Source organism: Glycine soja, chromosome 19, assembly GCF_004193775.1.
Source record: "Glycine soja cultivar W05 chromosome 19, ASM419377v2, whole genome shotgun sequence".
Lineage (NCBI taxonomy): Eukaryota > Viridiplantae > Streptophyta > Magnoliopsida > Fabales > Fabaceae > Glycine > Glycine soja.
The window spans coordinates 34,826,487-34,847,757 of NC_041020.1; the positions used below are offsets into that span (position 1 = coordinate 34,826,487).

The following is a 21,271-nucleotide window of genomic DNA, read 5'->3' on the forward strand; positions in this document are numbered from 1 at the left end:
CTTCTTTTTATGGCGAACAAACCATTCAGTGACGAATAGCTGCAACTTTATGCGCAGAATATTTGACAAACTAACTAGTAGAAGCTAATGGCCACATTAAATTGTTTTTTGTAGATTTCTTTATATTGATTCTAAGCCAGCATTTTGCCTTACGATCGAAGGCATAAGTAACTGTAAGAGTCATATTAAATGAAGGCACTTAATTGTTCAAAGACTTTAAGCGTAAAATTTTTTTTAAATATATTTGTATTTCTAATAAATATTTTATTTGTGTTTGCTTTTTTAATAAACTTTTATTTTCTGTTGAATTTTTAATAAAATAAAGTTTTTATTGTTGTCTATAATATTTTGTTTTAGTTCCTGATAAATTAATGATTTTTGTGTTTGTTTCCTAATAAATTAAAATTTTATTTAGTCCCAATTAATAATAACTAAAAAATATTAAAAAACAAATATAAAATTCATCAATTTGCCATAGACTAAAAAAAAGTATAAAGGATTAAAAATAATTTTTATTTTATTAGAGAGACTTAATGGAAGGCACAAATTTATTTGGCAACAAACAAGACAAATCCAATACTTAGAGATCATGAAAAAAAATTGATACTTTCAATTTTCAAACCAAAGATACTTACACTATTCAATATTATAGCCAAGTACGCGTCATCCCATATTTGAATACTTCTTGTTTGCAAAATAGACATTGCGCACGCAGTAGTGCTCTTAATTAGTACTACCTCAATCTCAGTAATTATTGCGTAAAAAGAAAAAAATTATTTTAAAATAATAGTTATTTTAGTTGTTTAATATAATATATATATATTTTTTTACTTATATTCTTTATAACATTAATAATATGGGTTATAAAAGTAAAAAGAAAAATAAATTAATTAATGATGATAAAATTAATTTTGTAAAATTTTTATTTTTTTTTATCTATTTATTGATATTTTTTAGTATATATAAAACAACTTAGGATAACAATTATAATGGCACAGACAAAGTAGAAATTAATATTTGACTCTTTTAAAATATGGAGATATATTTTATATAGGAAATATATAAAGTATAATTATAATTAAATTTACGATTATTGGTCCTTTAGAAAATTGAAATCCATAGTGACTAACTAATATTTGGTTTATCATTTTGATGCGCATATAGTAATACTCACATAGTAATTACCCAAAATAACTTTCTTAATTACACTCAATAAATTAATCTAGTTCTACTTTTTCATAATTAAATAAATCTCAATTTCTGTTTTGTCCTGTGGAACACTGATAAGTGAAATTAAATTTGCTCTAAAACTAAAGGCAGCGTACGCTAGAATATGGTGTAGTAGAAGTGACAATACAAATATACATATATTAATTACTACAATAACCAAGAATAGTTAACAGGTTCATCAGAGTCAAATCCTAATTAATCTTTCAATATGAAACAAATTTTGTGAAAAATAAAATATGGTTTTGTAAGCACATACTGTTCTACTACTGGTACAAAATGAAACCGTAGTAGTATATATATTAATTAATTATAAATAATAAGGCAATTAGTTGGAGTTAATAGTGTCATTAAATGGGTTTCTCAAAAGCACCTGTGCATGGTGACCAGGTGGAGTCTGGAGCGAGTTTGGGAATCCACATATGACCTCAGAAATGAAGCAACTGTACTAGTACAAGTAAAGGAACAGCAATTATACTCTGCAGCGCGCCCCACAGGACGCCAAAAAATTAAAAGAACAATCACGTGGCTCATATCATATCTCCATCACACTACCACCAAAGAATCCAAATCAAATCACCATGTGCTACTCTTGTCACACTCCGCGCCACGTGGCGCGCTCTCAGTGCCCGAGTCCAGCATGCACTAATCAACACCCAACACACAATATTATTACAACACTCACTGGGTTTTTTTTTTTCATTCATTGTGCTTGTGCCCCATGCAATGCAACCAGTTTTTTTTTTTTGTTCAACTTTGAAATACAATACATAGCACCTTCCCCAAACTCCTCCTCCTTAATTTAAGCAAGAAAGATAAATAGAGAGTGTGTGTGGGGGGTTTTATTTAAAAGATGAAAGAGAGTGAGTGTGAGAGTAGTAGTAGTCCAATGCAAATCCAAAAAACGGCATTGATTTCTGTTGTAAGTTTCAGAACTTTAGCAACAGGTGGAGGGTGTTATCGATCACCATGTTTCCTGTGTCTTTACCATCCATCCGTCACTCACTGCTTGGGCAATCTCTAACCACCACCACCACCCCGCAGCACCAAACCCTATGCCACAAACTTAACCCTGGTTTGCACCACACCCCCTATTCACACGCAGCCACATTATCATCGATCATATCATAATGTAGCCAGCAGAAAGTGCCAAATCCAAAACCAACCCATGAATCCAATCCTCACATTTGGTCACCAAAACTCATTAACCCATATCATTTAGATAAAGGGAGAGAGAGAGAGAGAGAGAGAGAGAAAAAGAGAGTGTGTGTGAATGTGAGTGGGGGGTGGTGTTTCAATTCATTTATGTTATGGTAAAAGTAAAAGGAAGCAAAGGGAGAGGATGGGGAGAGGAGTGAATGCAGGATGCACAAATGTCATAAAAACCAGACCCTTATAATCACAAAAAACCTTGCTAAAAATAGAAAAAATCCAAAAAAAAAAAGAAGAAGAGAGAGAGAGAGAATTTGGATTGAGTTGGGTTGGGGGAAGAGAAGAGTGAATGAGAGTTCCACCATTGATCTCTTAAACACCAAACCCCACACCCATTTCGTGAGTGCCGAGCGTCGTTCTATCTATTTTTTCTCTGCCTACACACACTGATACTGAGAGAAAGAGAACCAACTACTACAGTCACAGAAAACCAAAAAAACACTGTGTTGTGTGTGTGTCAAAAAAAAAACCCTAAGCTAATGATGATGGATCAGCGACAGCGAGAGAAGCTGCTTCACAAAACCGAGGCCTGTGCTTTCGTGGCAGGTGTTGTTCCGGAGCTTTCCCTTGTCACCGTTCCAGGGAACAACACCAACAACGTTAACAACAACAACAACGTTGTTTCTCATTCTCAATCTAACGGGTCGGGTCGGATCCAGGAAAACAACCACCACCTTGGACTCGTTGCTGCTGTCACCTCCGCCTTCGGTACCGTTCAAAGGAAGAAAAGGATGGCGAGACAAAGAAGATCCACTAAACCCACTTCGTTGATGAACCATCTCAACAACCATAAGCACAACAAGCCTCGTTCTCTTCCTTCTCCCAGTGCATCCTCCTCGTACGTGGCACTCTCCTCCGCAACTCTCCAGCCCGCACGTGTGAGTTCCCCCTTTTAAATGTGTTTCTTTCTCTAAATCTCTCATCTTATATACAGTCATACATAGCTTGATTCTCAATTTTGTTGTTGCTATATCTTCGGATATTGTCTTTTCCATAAATTTTCTGCTGCCCCCATTTTTTTTTCAATCTCTTATTTTTTGGATCTTTCATAAATTAAGTGTTTTTCGCAATCTTATTAAAATTTGGAGTTTTTTTTTTCATGGACAAATGTTAATTGTTACTTTTAGGAGAGATCTGATCCATGATCTTTTTTTTCTTTCTTAACTACCTCATCAATCTTATATCTTCAAGTTTCGTCATCTTCATAATTCGCGTAATAAATGGAGTTTCATCTATGTAATTTATATTAATCTTTAATTCTATTCTTTATACGTTAATTATCGAGATAAAATTCTAATTCTGATTAGAAACTTAAAGAATTGTATTTAAGATTTATCCTTTTGGGTTTTCTTTCTTTTATATGGTTGTGTTTATTTGTCTCGTGATTCTCATACTTATTTAAATAGTTTTTACGATAATCTTTTCCGATGCTAAATGTAAAGTTCTTTAATTCTATACATATATCTTTATTGTTGAGTTACTTTAGTACCATACCTGTTTAAACAAAGCATAATTTAATTGTTTGATCTTCAATTTTGGTATTTCTACGTGTGAAAGGTGGGAAGGGTGAGAACGGAGGGCAAAAGTGGCACTCTGGTAAAGAAATGAACTAAAAAAAAAATTTATATTAAATTCCCCACCGAAGAAAAAAAAGACTAAAAGGAAACACAATATATGAAGAACTACATCTAGAAGAGAATCTCTTTCGAAAACAAGTTTTTCTTTTTATGTGGGTTTCGAAAACAAGTTAAATGAAATGAAGTGAAGACGTCATGGGCTATTATTTTCTTTTAAAATTTTTTCGTAACTCAATTTGTGTTGTATATTAAGTCGCTAAACACAAGTCAGACATACTTTGATTCCCTAGCTAGCTTGCAAATCTTGGAACCTCGTGTCTGATTGTGCAACCAAAAAATATATACGCTTACACGTAAAAAGGGGAAGAATTTTATCGCGCTGCTAAAAGGGGCATGATCAATATAAGTACGGAATTAGCCTCATAATGGATATGTGTGTGTGTGTGTATATATATATATATATATATATATATATATATATATTTATATATACAACTTTTACATATATTAAAAACAAATTATGTGGAGTTACCTAAGTTTCTATCTTCAAACTTAGTAGGACATTCACTTTTTTTGTTTTACTTTACTGGGGTGGGAAAGAGTTACAAGAGGAGTTAAATTTTGGTTATTAATTGCAAAATTGCCAAATATAGTACTACTACATAATACATGGTTACTCTTATTACTGGTATATTATCTATAATGTTAATGTCCATCCTTTTGTGTAGAGAAATAAAATAAAAAAAAGAAAAAGAAAACTGATGATTAGTGGTTATTGACGGCTTCATATTTGGGAAATTGTGTATTCAAGACATCCATAAAGCATGCTGGACATGGCAGCATTGATGTCTTAGTTATACAAAATTAGCATGTTTTGCCACAATTAATTATATTTTGCTCCCCCTTTTAGGTGAATGCCTTAGTTCCATGTTTTTATAATGAGATTGATAACAGAAATTGCCTAATTTCATTTACTTTGCTTTTAGGAAATCGATCAAAGAAGGTTGAGATTCCTTTTCCAGAAGGAGTTAAAGAACAGTGATGTTAGCTCCCTTAGGAGAATGATATTGCCAAAGGTTTGGCCTATGTCAATAACTCTTTACAGTAATATTGTCTCTACTTGATTTCTATTCCTTCGTGAGCCTAGCTATAATAATGAATTGTGCGACAAATTACAAACTTGCAGAAAGCAGCAGAGGCTTTCCTTCCAGCTCTTGAATCCAAAGAAGGAATTGTAATCAGCATGGATGATATAGATGGTCTTCATGTATGGAGTTTCAAGTACAGGTCTGTTATACATATAGTTGGTTTATATGCATGGATGGCCACAAAATAAACAAAAAATTGAATACATAGTCACATTATTTTACCACGACGAAAATTGATACTAGTTGAGAATATGATTTAAGTTTATTTTTAGTTAATTGATACTAACAATTCAAATTTATAGGTTATTGTGTTTGTATTTGAATAATGCAGGTTTTGGCCTAACAACAACAGTCGGATGTATGTACTTGAAAATACTGGTAACTAACTCCTTCATTTGCTAAAAGTAATGGTCTAACTATTGGGAAAGGTTATATTTTGGTTATGAAATATTCTTATGCTGAATGTTTTCAGGAGATTTTGTCAACACACATGGCCTTCGCTTTGGAGATTCCATTATGGTTTACCAAGATAGTGAAAACAACAATTATGTATGTCTCGCCAGAAAGTTCATTTTTTTAAAACAGTTTTGAATTAATTTCAAAATACTGTTATGCACATTTTTTTTTCTGTACATTCTGTTAAGCCTTTTTAATTGTGCTAACTTTCTAATTTTATATCGGTACATTCTGTTAAGTGTTTTTAATTGTGCAAACTTTCTAATTTTGTATCGACTGCGCGCGTTACATTTCTGCAGGTTATTCAGGCCAAAAAGGCTTCTGATCAAGATGAATTTATGGAAGAAACTAGTGATACCATCAATGATATCTTCCTTAATGATTATGAGGTGAACAAACCTGGTTGCTTCAATGTAACTAATCCTGCAGTGAATGATACAGGCATGTCATTCATATATGAGACTACCTTCTCAAATGACTCCCCTCTTGACTTTTTGGGTGGATCAATGACCAATTTTTCAAGGATTGGGCCAGTTGAAACCTTTGGCTCTGTTGAGAATTTGTCACTTGATGACTTCTATTAAAGGCATCAAATCACAAAGGAAGCACTAACGTGGTACCAAGACTAGCACTGTTAAGTGTGTGCTTCTTTATTTTGGTACTAAAGAAACATATAAAGTGTGCTTTTTGTTGTTGTTGTCATGACCATGAGAGGATTTGTGTAGAATAAAAGAGTAGCCATGCCAGGTGGGCATGTTTTGTGTTCCTCTCTCTTGAACAAGTGGGACTGCTCTATGATGTATTCCTTATATTTTTAATTTGTTGAACAGCATCTATATAAATTATTTTCAAAGTTCATACAGTATTATGCAAGTAAATCATTTAGGAGGGAATTGTTTTGCATGTGTGGAATACCAAAGTGATCAATAGAAGTGTTTTGTGTGTTCCTTTGCCTTGGAAAGCACTATGATTTATTTTGTTTTTTGATACAAGAACAGCTCTATGATATATTACTTACAATTTTAGTTGGATGGAATCTATATATATGATTTCGATTTATGTTCGTTATAATCGACACATAGAATAATGTGTAAGTAAATTTTCTTAAGAGAGACTCCTAAATCCTAATTGCAGTAACACTTGAGTTAATTTTAAAGTAATATCATGGGTATAGTATTGAAAAAAGAAGGAAGGGAGGATTGGATAAAACCTAAACAAAGGTAAAATTTTAATTCTAATTGGAAATCAATACTAAAAGGTCTTATAGAACTGTATTCAAGTTTTGTTTTGTATGAAATGGAATTTGAGAAATATGAGAAATTTATACTACTTTTTGTCACACTTTTTTTGGGGTGGGGATACTACTTTTTAACACATTTTTACTACAAGAAAATTATGTATTTGTGACGGATCATACCATGGACCTGAAGTCGATATTTGGAAATGTGACTGTTACCAATGGTTTTAGTCATAGCAACTTTGGACCTTGGATAAGTAATCAGGTAGCCACTTGTTCCTGATATAGTAGTCAATAAGTTTGCATGTTTTGGGAGGGAATGAAATCTATGTGCAAAATTACTAAGAATGTGTTTGAATAGAGTAATTTAACTAGGTAATGTATTTTTTTATAGGGAATTAAATTCTTTTTTTATTAAAAGTAACTGTTTAGATATTTTAATAAAAAGAATTTAAAATTTTAGAATTTTAAAAGAGATTTTAATTAATTGAAAGAATAGAATTTCAAATTCTATTTTCAAGGAAGTGACTCTTGAACTTTTCTCTCTCTGGTTCATCTTCTCTCTTCTCTCTTAAACTTTTTCTCTCTCTCTCTCTGGTTCGTCATTCTTCGCAGCGGTAGCAACTGTTTGGAATCAATCGCGAAAGCCACGACGGCGAGCCGATTAGCCGCGCCGAGAGAAGATATAACCAACTGCATCGCACGCTTTAGCATGTGAAGTTTCGTGCCGCTCATGTTGTTGCCAACGTCAAGCACCGTCACGAGATCCATCAGAGGCCGCCGCTGATGTCCAGAAGCGGTAGCCGTGCATAATAGAGAACACAAGCGTGGTGAAGAGGATCGCGAGAACTTGGAAAGATTGCGAGAACTCGAGCCACATGAAAGACATGAAAGCGGAAATCGCATGGTAGAAGAGCTGAAAGAAAACGAGCTTACAACGTCGTAGGACGACGAGGACGATTCTCAACATGTGAAGGAAACACGAGAGGTAGAAAAGGTAGGACCAGAAGAAAACACGACCAGAGGGACTCGTCCCAAGGGGGAAACATAGCAGCCACTGGAGCGGGTCTTGTAGCGCTGCCAGAGCCACCGCGTCTCTTTGATTTCAGTGGCGGCGGAGACCAAGAGGTCGGCGAATATGGTGACGGAGATGACGGACATCGAGAGGCTATGGAGCACGGGAATGGGTCCCAGCGGAACGAGTCTGCCACATCGAAGAAACAAGGCTAATGTCAGGTGGAGGAAAATCTAAAACTGTCATTTGGTGATAATTCTGTGATTGTTGAAGAGGTTCTATCCAAATACAAAATTTTAAAAATAAAAAAATTTAAATTAAAGTATTTGAAATTCTCAGAATTTAAAATTCTTTAAAATTTTAAATTGTCTCATCCAAACACACCTTAATGGATTTCTCATTAGTAATTTTGGTGCCTATTCAAACAAAAACTTTACGTAAAAATTTAGTGATGACTTTGTTGATGATCTGACTATCGATAATGATATTTTTCCTTATGATAAGTAAGTTGTCAATAAGTGACTGTTAGATTATTGATGTTGTTTTTAATTAGCTTTCAATAAGGGTATTTTTTGGATAAAATTATTTTTCTTTTTGGCGGTTAGTTATAGTAAGTTTTGCCTAGATGAGACACACAACTTAACTTCTTCCTCATTATTATCTCATCCAGCGCTCGCCTTTTCTTTCTGCCATAGCCAACAGTAGCTAGCAGCTCCACTAGCAAGGACCACCACTGCCACCAGCCGCTGCCAGCGACTCCGTTACCCGCGAGAACCACCACCGCTACTTGCGAGCATTGCCACATTAATCTTTTCTCTCTTCCAACAACACCATAATCCTCTCTTTCCCTCTCCAGGTCAGATTTTTTTCACACACGCTTTGTATATAATTGTTGGTGATAATCTTGTTTGCATTCTTCAAATTTGAACTTGCTGGTGATGGTTTTTTTTTTGTTTGTTGTATCAAACTTTATCTTGTTTGTGTGATATGATATTCATTAAGTTAGTCATGTTAATTTATAGAAATGTTTAATATTTTTTTAACTATCATGCTTAATTTATAAAAAAAACTTGACGAATTATATTTTTTTACATTCACGAGACTTCAACGAGACATTGTTTAAGAATATAAAGTCTAGTTCTACTGGTACCACTGATATTGATTAAATGTTAATTTTAGTTTGCTGTAATGTTTAATTAGTAATCTTAATTTACAGAAATGTTACATTTAAGTGGAATAAATTTAATAATTTTGTAGCTTTTATTTTTATCAGCTATTGAGATGATAAAAAGGTTTAATTCATATACGAAGAAAATGTAGCAGGGATTCTATATATTACGAAAACAAAATATTTTTGAATTTGATTTTTATATTTTTTTTATTCTTTTGCTTTCATAAACATATCTCTTTTCTATCGTTTAATTCGATCGGTTTCTTTTTAGTTTCATTTTTTCAAGTTTTTTGTTTTATTTATTATACTTCTCTAGAGTAAATTTCTATATATTTTCATGTTATATTTAATATTTGAAGTTTTCTGATTGATATTATTTTGTAACTTTTATGTTTTCAGTTATCGAAATTATGTAAATACTTAAATTATTGGTTTTTTAAAGGGGGAAAAAAGAAAGAGAGAATTCGTACTATCTATACATATAACCTTACTCAAGTTATTTATACCTTATTAGTTTACTATTTCAGAACCCAAGTCTTACATTTGATTTGTGAAATAATTTTGTTTAATCCTCCTGTTCTTCAAGAAAAAAGATTTTAATTAATTCAAAGCTTAATAAAAAAATAAGTAAAATTTGATAAAAAAAATTATTTTCGTCAAGAATTAAATTTAAATACGATCTGAACGATTTAATATTGATTTCAGCATAATAATTACATGTGTTTGTGAAATAATTTGGTTAATGTTTCTAAATTTCTATACATCTTATAAAGAATCGGCTAATTGACCAGCACAAGTATAAAATAAAATAATTACTATCAGCTCAACCTGGATTATGGTTTGCTTGGTGCAACACTATGTTAATGGTCTCAGTTCAAGACCTAACAAACCCTTAAACAAATAAAATAAAAACTATTATCATAAGTAGTATAAACAAAAATTACCTTCGCGCAGAATTGTTTTTGCCACGCAGGTCGCCGGAGGAAGCACCAATCTAAAGGGAGACTCCAGGTGATGTTTTGCCACGATGTCGGAGGCGCCATTTGTGTGCTGCAACTTGTCAAAAATGGCAGAATGTGTTGACCCGTTGGGAGGGGTTCAACATATAACACAACCTTTAGTTTATCATTCATTAAGAGGAACCTGAATAGAAGAAACAGTGCTTGAATGAGCAACTCAATGCATGCAAGAGTGTGTGAGTGCGAGTCTTCAATGTTTTTAAACCCATCTTTGGTTTAGTTTTACTTGGTTTTTTTTTTCGTTTTTTCTTTTATCACAACGCTTCTAGGATAGGAAATCACGCACGAAATTGCCAATAACAATTAAGTAACACTAGTCGACAACAAGTGGAGCCCGTGAGGTATACGCAAATATTTATTCATCTTTTTATGTTATTTTTTGTTTTTTTAGGTTATATCTCTTTCTTTTTACGGCTTTACCTCATAACGGGTGAAAGTTTATGTTTTTTTCTTTTGGAAAAAAGTAAATTATAGCTTTAAATATAGACATGAATGTCATATATATGATATTTTAAGTATACTAATACTACCATTTTTATATTATCATAATTATAAAATTCCGTATATAGAAAGATTGTTAATTTTTATAAAAATTATTTTACAATTTATCTTCAAAACAAAATCTAATTATTAATTATTTATATAGTATGTGAAAAACATTTAAATAAAATCTAATAAAAAATTAGGTTGCAATCCCATAATAGATGCACTATTATGTCATTAAATTTGGCCCTTTTTTCACTTGAATCAAGAGAATCATCTTAGAATCTTCTTTTCAACTTTGGTCTTGAGCTTGTAAATTTTTATCTCCTTTGCTTTCCTAGCTTTTTCCCTTGCTATTTGGCTTCATGGCCTAATTAGGCTCTTACTTCCCTTAGCTTTTCATTTTTCCTCGTAAAGGCCTTCCTTGATTTGCATCTAGATTAATAGTATAAATCCTAGCTTACACCAGTGAATTTATCTAAAAAAAAGTTTAACCTTCAACGGAAACTTCATGCAAAATCTTCAACAGGAAGAGAAAATTGAAACAAGAAAGAGAAATCCCAACAGGGGAAACCCCTTGCAGTGATTCTTTCTTATTTTTCCTACATATATGTATTTATAAAGTCTCCTTTAGGTTAACCAAATCTTCTACCTAAAATGTTGGCCCACCAAATGTTAATTAGCCCAATTACACAATTTAATCCCACAAAAGTAAGTTGAGTTGTAAAGTAAAATACTCTATCTTTGTCCATGATTTACTCAACCCTCAATGTCTTCATTAAATTGTAAATAAATTTGACCTTGAAATTTTAGCATTGGTCTCATGTCTAGATTTCAATAGCTTAAGATATGCTTGAAACACTAAATATGTTAGGTTATCAAGATGGAACAATGATTTCAAATTCATGATTCGGGCTAAATTTAGTCAACCTCTTTTTGAAAAATATAAATTTTTCTTTAATATTTTCATAGGCACAAATATAACCTCAATCACATTACCATATCTCAAGTTATGATCCAAACAAGGATGAAAGGTAAAAAAGGCTTTAAAATCCAAATATGGATCAAGATTTACATTAAAGCCTAATTAAAATCCAAATATTGATCAAGATTTACATTAAAGCCTAATTAAAATCCAAAAACATAAAGCTTAGCTAAAATACTAATAGTACACACAATAAACATGCAATAAAGCCAAATGCACATCTATAACAAGAGCCTTAAAATTCATGACCTTGTAACTATAGTTTGTTGCCCATTTATGAAAGTTGTCTTCTTTTCTTTTAAAGGATGCATCAATATTTGGTTGTACATTGAGTATGTGTCCATGAAGCTTAATAACTCCTATGTTGAGCATTTATCTACTAAATCATTGATATTAGGCTATGGGTAGGAATCATTCAAGCATGTTCTATTTAAATCAATGAAGTTGATACACATTTTCTATTTTTCACTCAACTTTTTTTACCATCACTGCGTTTGACAACCACATAAGGTGTTTACCTCTTTAAGCCTCACATAACTTCTCATCATTCTCCATGGTAGCTTTCCTCTTCCCTTCTCTAAACCTCATATTCTCCCAAGCAATTGTCTTTGCCCATGGGTCTAAAGCTAGCTTATGACAAAGAAGTATGGACCAACACCGAGCATGGTAGTTGAACCCACGCAAAGACATTGACATTTTGCTTCAGCAATCTTACTAAATCGTGTTCCATGTCCTCAATAAAGTTAGACTGATATTAGCTTTTCTTATAGTATCATCTTCAATAACAACCTCCTTAAGGTCTTTATTAGGTCATAGCCAATATAATCAATAAAAGTGTCTCTAGGTTAAATATGAGAGATAAGTAAAGGTGTCTCGAGATTGGGTTGTCATAAGTGTTAACATAATCAATTTGTAATTTTATCTTCATATTCACTAGGGTGTGTGGTTCTTAGGGGCTAGGTCAAGTGTTCAAAAAAAGGTGTTCATAGGTGTTGACATAATCAGCTCACTACTTTATTATATATTGAATTAGTGGAAAATCTCAGGTGTCACTTGAGGACTAGATGTAGGTCAAGTTAACCAAACTAGTATAAAATATTGATGTACTATTTTTTTACCCTAAACTCATTTTATTTTCTTATTTGCTTATATTTGTGGTTTGTATTGAATTTGGGTTTAGGTTTAAATTTACTCTCTTTATCTACTATTCGAGCAATTGAATTTTCAGGCATGAAAGGTTAAGCACAAAAAACATTTGGTTGAAACACATCTTTGTTCTCCTCCATTTTCCCACTTTGCAATTTCTCATTTGAAAATAAAAATATTTAGTCCCTCAATTTTTGAAAATTTGTAATTTTGATCACATTCTCAACTTTACCTATATTTATTGCTTTTATTTCATACATTTTAATTAATTAAATTATTTCTTGATATACCTTAAATGATTATATTAAGACTAGGGTTGAATTATTTGAATCAACTACCTGCACCATAGTGTCACTAAAACATGCCAAATAATCATTGCAGGGATCTAATTCAGTTGGTGTGCATGAATTATTATAAATTCTCTTACACCATCTTTAATTCTTACAAATAAAAAAAGATGTCAAATAATCTAATGTCTCTCTAACTCATTGTCGCATGTTAAATAAGTTAGTCAAAGTAATTAACTTGTTCTTGTTAATTTGTCGCAAAGTAAGTAAAAAAATTCTAGAGAAATCATTGAAAGACATGATAGATTAGTAAGGTTGCCTTGTAAGAAATGTCAATATTATATCTTTTAGTGTGTCTTTAAATATCTTACAAATAGGACATCATTTCCTTCACTTTTTTTAATTTTTAGTAAATTTTAATTAATGAAAGAGAATATATTACAAGGTGTGTTTCATTCCAATCACTCTTCTATTTTTTATAAAATAAACTTATTTAATATGTGAGAAATGATTTTTGGATACCCTATTAATTAAAGTCTAAAATATGTTTTATGTAACTAATATATTAGCCAATTTTATTTTGGATCCTTAATAAATAATTTTTTTATATTGAATCCCTAATAAAATAGAAATTTTGTTTTTGATCCTTCATAATTGATTTTAGTCATCGATAAACAAATTTTTTTCATTTTATATTAGTCCTTTGAAAAATACTTGATATGGACTAATAACAAATGAACAAAAATTATTAGGGACCTAAAACAAAATTCACTAATTTATCATGGGCTAAAATAATTTTTTTGTCTTATTAGGGACTCAATGAAAAAAATAATATATTAGTAAGTAAAAAAAATCCACTAATTTAATATGCGCCTAAAATATATTTTAGTCTTAATTAAAATATCTCATCAACACCTTTTATTTTTTTTCTTATCTTTTTTTTTATCACATTATATCATCTACTATATTTATATTTTTTCTTCTTTTTTATTGCTATTGCTAATTGTAAAAAAGTGTCAATAATATTGGGGTGTCCAAGTATGTTGTTCCTTAATATACAATAAAACGTGAAAATAAGTAAACTATATATATTAAAAGTGTAAAGTAAATCCAATCCTAACATTTGTCAGACAAAAGTGTTTATTAATTTTTATAATAATTATTTTAAATGCTACCAATAATTATTTATAACTGAACAACATAATAATTGTAATAATAAGTGGGTGTTGTAATTATTAAAAAATAGAAGGAAAATTGTAGTAACTTGATTTTACTAGATCCAATAATGAACATTGAGGCGTGACTGATCATCAGAGGCAATGGCGAGCAGGTACTGGGCAGTGTCTCTTCCCGTCCACAACTCGGCATCATCTCAGCTCTGGAACCAATTGCAGGAACGAATCTCCAAGCATTCCTTCGACACACCTCTCTACAGAGTAATTACTAATATATAACAATAATAATAATAATTACTTTCTCTGCTATTCGCTCGTTGATCTTCTTCTCTTCTGGCTCGCAGTTCAACATTCCCAACCTCCGCGTCGGAACCCTAGACTCTCTCCTCTCCCTCAGCGATGACCTCGCCAAGGTGAATCCTCATTCCGCCAAATTACACTTTTCTCTGATCTTGCGTCTCTATCCATTTATTTATTCACCTGCTTCCTCTGTAATGCATTATTAGTCCAACAATTTCGTCGAAGGAGTCACGCACAAGATCAGGCGCCAGATTGAGGAGCTCGAGAGAGTTTCCGGCATCGACAGCGGCGCCCTCACCGTCGATGGCGTCCCCGTCGATTCCTACTTGACCAGGTTTGCCTTCCGTTTCATTCACCACATCCAATCAATCTCTGATCTTCGATTTATATATATATATATTACCATGTTATTGGCTTTGCCGATCACTAATTTCCGTTGGAAAACCTGATTGGCTACTTTGGTGTGTCTCCCCTCCAAGCCATTTATTTATCTGTTTTTTTTTTTTATTGGTCCAGGTTTGTTTGGGATGAGGCAAAGTACCCGACCATGTCGCCTTTGAAGGAGATCGTGGATGGTATTCACAGTCAAGTGGCAAAGATCGAGGATGATCTCAAGGTATTCATTTTCTTGCAGCTTTCTCTTAGATTTAGGAGATGGGTAGTTGTAGCAATATGTTGTAGTGCTGAATCATTCGTTTATAGTGGGATCGCGGCTAGCTAGTTATAGTAACTTTTTTATGATTGCATGTGTTCTGCATGCTTGTAATCAACTGAGGTGAAGTGGAGTTGATAATTTAGTTAGTGTAGACTGGTTTTTTCTATTTATCTAATTTTAGGCTTAGAGGGAGGGGAGGAGGGATGCTACATGCTTGAATTCAGAATTGATGTCGGAGCAGAGTAATTTTGGCTCCTTTAAATTGAAAGGGGTTCACTTTGGAAGGAAAAGTGAGGGATCTCAACCATTTATTAGTCGACAGTTGAAATTATGTTAAAATATATGCACATTCATAACAAAGTATGGATTTTTTGTAATCTATCCCTTCTATTTGCTCATCAATATTTGAGATTCCTCGCTTTTCCTCCCAAAGTGACCCCTCACTTTAGATGGGTTGAATCCTAGAGGAACATGCAATTTAAATTGTATGTTTTGTTTAAGTCAATATGCTAAAAGTTTTTCAACTTTGATCCATGCACTTTAGGCTCCCCTGGACTTCAATTGCAAATTAAAACTCAACATTTGATTGGGCAACCTTTTCTTTGATGCCACTAAACTGTCAACTATGGTCAGTTTGGTGCTGGTGTAACTCAATCTAAGGATGGTTTTGTAGTCATGCAAGAAAAAGGAATAAGCAAGGTTTTAAATTGCAGTCACGGTTGTGGTTTCGTTGTGTTTCATTATATTGCAAGAAATTGTGGACAAATGAAGCCTCTGTGAATGCGACACATTTGTGGTCGTGGACACTCCAAAATCCTTCATGTTGCAGCCAAAATCATGGTCATGGACCTTTTTTAAAACCTTGGGAATAAGACTGAAGCTGGTTTCATGCAAAAATATAAATGACAAAGGATTCACCTTTCTCTCTCTGTTTTAGCTTGCAGAGTCACAGATAGATAGTGCCTGTTCTCATGCTAACATGTTCCGTGATGACCTCTTAGAGTTATGGACCCTTTATATTTTGTTTGAATTATAGTTAGAGGACCTCAGTTTGTCCGATATCATATAGAAGGTTCATTGATAAATTATTCCAGAAGATAAGGAGAACTGTACTTTTGTTTTTTGGGTCAATCCTCAAATACCATGGGCCACTTTATCCTGTGGATTTTGCTTTGATACTGTTCTGGTCATCATCTGTGATATTAATTTCAGCCTGCTCTCTCACTTTTAAAGGACTTCATTTTAGATCCTTAAGTTACATAACATTTTATTGTGATCCACCTTAGCCATGAATTATGAGAGACACCTCTAAAGTTGTTTTCCACTTTTCCCTCACCCCCAATTGTGAATTTTGTTTTCTGAATAATCTATTGAAGAACAACATCCCTGCTTATTTTGCATGTTGATTAATTTTCCCATTTGGCCCTTTAAACTTTGTCTTCCATGCCAGGTTCGTGTTTCTGAGTATAACAATATCCGCAGTCAGCTTAATGCTATCAACCGAAAGCAAACAGGAAGGTTTGTGGATGTTGTTATGACTGGTCTAGTTTTCTAATATAGTATATTCTTTTTCTTTGCTGACCTACTTGACTATTTCAGCTTAGCAGTTCGTGATCTTTCCAACTTGGTAAAACCTGAGGACATTGTAACTTCAGAAAATTTAACTACCCTCCTTGCAATTGTTTCCAAGTATTCACAGAAGGATTGGCTCTCAAGCTACGAAACATTGACAAACTATGTGGTAAGTAGTACCATGTTCCCTTGCCATTTTGAATTTCTTTTGCTACTTCCCTTGAATTATTGTTAATGGATCTTAGTTGTAAAATCCCTATAATCTATCTAAATATTCCAATGATGTTTTTGACACTATTGAATAATTATGAGCATGCTGTTTTTTCTAGCTTTATTCCTTATTCTGATTCTTATTAGGATAAATGTTTTAGGTCCCCAGGTCTTCTAAGAAGTTGTATGAGGATAATGAATATGCTCTTTATACTGTAACACTCTTCAGTCGTGTTGCGGATAATTTTAGAACTAGTGCACGCGAAAAAGGATTCCAAGTAAGTATTTATGTATATTTCTATTTGTTAATATTGGTAATATAGGTATTCTGTGATTTTAATCCTGCCACTTTTTAATGAAAAGTTGTGGGATGAAGGAATGCATGAGACACCTAATGGCAAGTGTTAGTTAGTATCAATGCATGAGTTGATGAAAGGTGTTTAATTGAACTTTATGTCATTTTATTCAGATTCGTGACTTTGAATACAGTCCAGAAACACATGAGAACCGAAAGCAGGAATTAGATAAATTGGTACAAGATCAGGAAAGATTGAGGACTTCTCTGTTGCAATGGTGCTATACCAGCTATGGAGAGGTATTATTTACTCATTTATTTATTACTTAATTTAATTTAATTTGTAGAAGCACCCTAGAATATTATAAGGCAGAATTTACAGGTAGTAGCAGTAGACAACCAAGGAGATTATAGAAACATGTTAAGTTGAAGGACTATTTTCAAGCTGGATTTCTTATGCCTTGATGTGTCTGTTTCTGTACTGGCCTATCTGGGATTGGCATTACAGAGTGGTCCTTAGTTTCTCTGTGCTAATTTAGTAGCATATGTTGACCTTAATTTTTTACTTTTCTCGCGTTTTTATCACTCACCACATATTCTTGTCTTGTTATCCTAAAATGCTATGGTCCTTATTCACTACTTTTTACTTTATATTTTTCCAAAGGTTTTCAGTTCCTGGATGCACTTTTGTGCTGTGCGTTTATTTGCTGAGAGCATTCTGAGATATGGTCTGCCTCCATCCTTCTTGGTAATATACTCTTCTAAAATCAAAGTTCAGTCTAATGGCCCCTGGGATTTTCAAATACTGTTCACTGACCATTGGGTATTCCAGGCATGCGTTTTAGCTCCTTCTGTAAAATCCGAGAAGAAAGTACGTTCTATCCTTGAAGGGTTGAGTGATAGCACAAACAGGCAAGTCTATGATGTCCGGTTTAGAATATATGGCCCTTGGTAATTTTACATGTTGCTGAGTCTAATTTACAGAGGCACATGGCAGATGGATTCAAGATCCATGTTTTTTTTGGTGGGGTGGGGGGGAAATAGGGCACACACTAACAGTAGCAGCTAAGATCCATGTCTGGTTTTTTTATTTTGAAGAGTCTGTCAATGAACATGATGTACCGTGTTGGATAGTACTTAACCTAAGTTTCATGCAACATATTTACATAATTCTTTCAAAGACTTGAGGCTGCATATTTGGTGATTTTTCTTTATGTATCATCACAATCCTGAATCCTTGACTAATTTAAACACATTTGAGATGTTGACATGCTTTACAGCTACATGAAAGAGGAGTGGAAGTAAACAAAAGAAATTTGTTTGCGCTTTACTCAATTTATACTATACTAATTTAAAATGACAAAATACGATACTGGTCTCTTTGCAGTTTCTAATATTCAGCAGTTTAAGACAATAGGAAGTTGTTGATAGTAGATAGTTATTTCAAATTTTAAAGCTCTTCTATTCTCTTGAGATTCTCTAAATAAATAAAATAGTTTGAGATGGTAGAAAACCTTGTGAGCTTCCCTATGAATTCGAGATCTTTCTAATTATGGGACCAAGAGTAGCAATTTCTTCTTCTTAGTGTATGAGTGAGCCTCTACGTGTGTGTCTGTGGGGAAGGGGAGGAAAGTGATTCATGTGAGAGAGTCAATCTTATGTAAGAAATAAAAAGGGTGTATTTTGATCATTGTTAGTATGAATGATTAAGAATAAAATATCAAGTCGTGTGATTTCATTAAAAGATCACGTGACATGTGTATCTTAAAGTCACACAACTTGAAAAATATTTGACTATTTTTCTGATTATGTCTACTCAAAAACTGAATTTGGGTACTTCTGTTCCTGTAGTATCATGCATTCATGTCATGCATTAGCAGAACTTGCCTTCCTCGCATATCTTGATACACACTGACAGTGTTTGTTTGTTCAGTGTATCCTTTTTGCCTCTTAATTTACTTGACTATTTTACATGCTAATATTGTACCTTTAAAATTGTGTGCAGTGCATACTGGAAGAATGAGGATGAAGTAGGTGCCGGTATGGCTGGCCTAGCAGGTGATGCCGATGGCCACCCGTACGTTTCTTTCACTATCAATCTTGCTTGAGCACTCTCAGAAACCGGCCCGATACTTAATTTAGAGTCCGTTAAGGGCTCCTTTGGACAGCAATAATGCCAATGCAAACAGGATTTGAAGAAGATATTGTACATTACGATCATATTTCATTCTTTGTTATTATCTATATAATTGAAGCAATCGAAGATTCAAGAGGATTTAATGAATTTAAGGGTAGCATCTGATGCCAGGATTTCTTGTTTCCTGTACATTAGCAACTTGTATGGTTTCCTGTAAGATTTCTTGTTGGCGATTATGTGAACTTGGAGATGTGACATACTCTTGCTCATCCCTTCAGAGAATAATGCAGCCCTGGAGAGTGTAATAATAAACTGTTATCTGTACGCAATAAAATGTACTTCTCAATTAATCAATATTTAAAGTTTTGCTATGAATCTTTTTTCAGTCAAAATTATTTGAATACGAAAAAAATTATCATTTTTTGCTGTCAAAAAATACATCTTAAAAATCAAGAGGTCAATTTTTTGTTCTGTATTGACGTTTGCAAATATTTTTCATCTATCTATAACTACTCACTAATGTTAGTTATTGCAGATTGCTTGATTAACTATGCACGTATATTTTTATTAATGAATTATACTAGCGTCGTAGTGCATGTTTAGATACTAATAGGGAGGATTCAAAATTATTTCTATTCTCAAAGCATTAAATTCTTCATTCTGTTTTTTGAAATTCAAAAATATGCATTAAAATTTTTAGGTTAAATTATCTCTCTATAGTTTCACGATTTGTACTTTTTAGTTCCTATAGATTTAGTTCCTATAGATTGAAAAGTGATTTTTTTAGTCCCTATAGTTTATATTTTAATTCTCTTTTAATTCCTATAATTTAAAAGTAATTTTTTTAGTCAAAATTATTTAAAATGTAAATTATAAGGACTAAAAAATAACTTTCAAATTACAAGGATTAAAAGAGAATTAAAATATAAACTATAGAGACTAAAAAATCATTTTAAAACTATAAGGACTAAAATATACAAATGATCAAACTATAGGGACCAAATGAGAAATTAAACCAAATTTCTAACATGTATTAAAAACATATTCTTCATTTGCATAATTTCAACACCATCAAATATAAGGTAAAGGCAAATTGTTGACCAATGACATGAAGACATTGATTAAGAAATTTTTTTTATTGAAATACACATAATTATGTTGTCTATTTTTATGATCTTTATAATAAATACTTTATCATTTTAATTCCTTAATTAATATCGTAAGGGCACTGATTAGCATGACCCTAGAATGAATATATGCAATTAGTTCATTAACTTTATATACATTGCTATAAAAGCTACAGATTGTGTACTTGTATTATAAAACTTTTTTTTTTAGCTAATTCACTATGTTTAAGAAAATTAATTATTTTGTTAGTGGCATTAAATTTGTGAATCAAGTAGTTGTATTGTTCTTCCAAAATTATCATTGATATTTTTTTAATCAATTATCTCTCTTTTCACTTTATTGTTTGTCCCCTAATTAATGAATGTTCTGGCCTATTTGGATACAAGTCTGAAAATTCTTGAGTTTCTCTAGTGAAAATATAAGGCTTTTTTCCGGTAGAAAAGCTCTCAATAGCACATTCAGTGTCCAAACAGAGACTTCTATCTTTATGTAATCTGTGGCTACTCATCTTCAATCATAATAAAAGAAGATAAAGAGTATTTCTATTTAATGTTGAGCAGTTATTAGTTTTTGGCTTAAAAAATTGTTAGTTAAGGATATTTTGAAAAAATTAATTAATTCAAAAGAACTAAAAATGATCTTATAAAAATGAACAAGTAATTTTCTGGGGAAAAAAACCTTATATATAAAAACAAAGGTAGTATTATTGATCTAACTTATTGTTATTGTAAGTGGTAAAAAAAGGAATGGATATGAAATCAGTTAAGAGACCGATGCATAATTAGGAGTGATTGAACTTTTTGAGTCTCTTTAGAAACTCATTATCAAAATGGGTC

General features: G+C 32.5%; 2 protein-coding genes across 2 annotated transcripts; both read left to right on the forward strand.

Annotated features, from left to right (window-relative positions):
- Positions 1-2,093: 2,093 nt before the first annotated feature.
- On the forward strand, positions 2,094-6,581 carry LOC114399529 (B3 domain-containing transcription factor FUS3-like). The gene is made up of 6 exons (XM_028361727.1): positions 2,094-3,317; positions 5,003-5,092; positions 5,203-5,303; positions 5,496-5,542; positions 5,637-5,713; positions 5,920-6,581. Exons 1-6 carry the CDS (start codon positions 2,919-2,921, stop codon positions 6,202-6,204), a joined length of 999 nt encoding a protein of 332 aa, XP_028217528.1. The 5' UTR covers positions 2,094-2,918; the 3' UTR covers positions 6,205-6,581.
- Positions 6,582-14,232: 7,651 nt separating this feature from the next.
- Positions 14,233-19,663, forward strand: LOC114400772 (V-type proton ATPase subunit C-like). Its single transcript, XM_028363402.1, has 11 exons — positions 14,233-14,399; positions 14,483-14,551; positions 14,645-14,772; positions 14,955-15,054; positions 16,544-16,611; positions 16,693-16,834; positions 17,037-17,153; positions 17,345-17,470; positions 17,835-17,918; positions 18,003-18,082; positions 19,176-19,663. Exons 1-11 carry the CDS (start codon positions 14,283-14,285, stop codon positions 19,276-19,278), a joined length of 1,134 nt encoding a protein of 377 aa, XP_028219203.1. The 5' UTR covers positions 14,233-14,282; the 3' UTR covers positions 19,279-19,663.
- The last annotated feature ends 1,608 nt before the right edge of the window (positions 19,664-21,271 follow it).

What these genes read in the sequence shown, in the direction of transcription:
- LOC114399529 (XM_028361727.1), top strand. Translation starts at nt 2,919, where the DNA reads ATGATGATGGATCAGCGACAGCGAGAGAAGCTGCTTCACAAAACCGAG. An exon ending in GTATGGAGTTTCAAGTACAG is followed by an intron (nt 5,304 to 5,495) that starts GTCTGTTATACA and finishes TGAATAATGCAG; the next exon opens with GTTTTGGCCTAACAACAACA. An exon ending in ATAGTGAAAACAACAATTAT is followed by an intron (nt 5,714 to 5,919) that starts GTATGTCTCGCC and finishes ACATTTCTGCAG; the next exon opens with GTTATTCAGGCCAAAAAGGC.
- LOC114400772 (XM_028363402.1), top strand. Translation starts at nt 14,283, where the DNA reads ATGGCGAGCAGGTACTGGGCAGTGTCTCTTCCCGTCCACAACTCGGCA. An exon ending in GTCGATTCCTACTTGACCAG is followed by an intron (nt 14,773 to 14,954) that starts GTTTGCCTTCCG and finishes TTATTGGTCCAG; the next exon opens with GTTTGTTTGGGATGAGGCAA. An exon ending in AGATCGAGGATGATCTCAAG is followed by an intron (nt 15,055 to 16,543) that starts GTATTCATTTTC and finishes CTTCCATGCCAG; the next exon opens with GTTCGTGTTTCTGAGTATAA.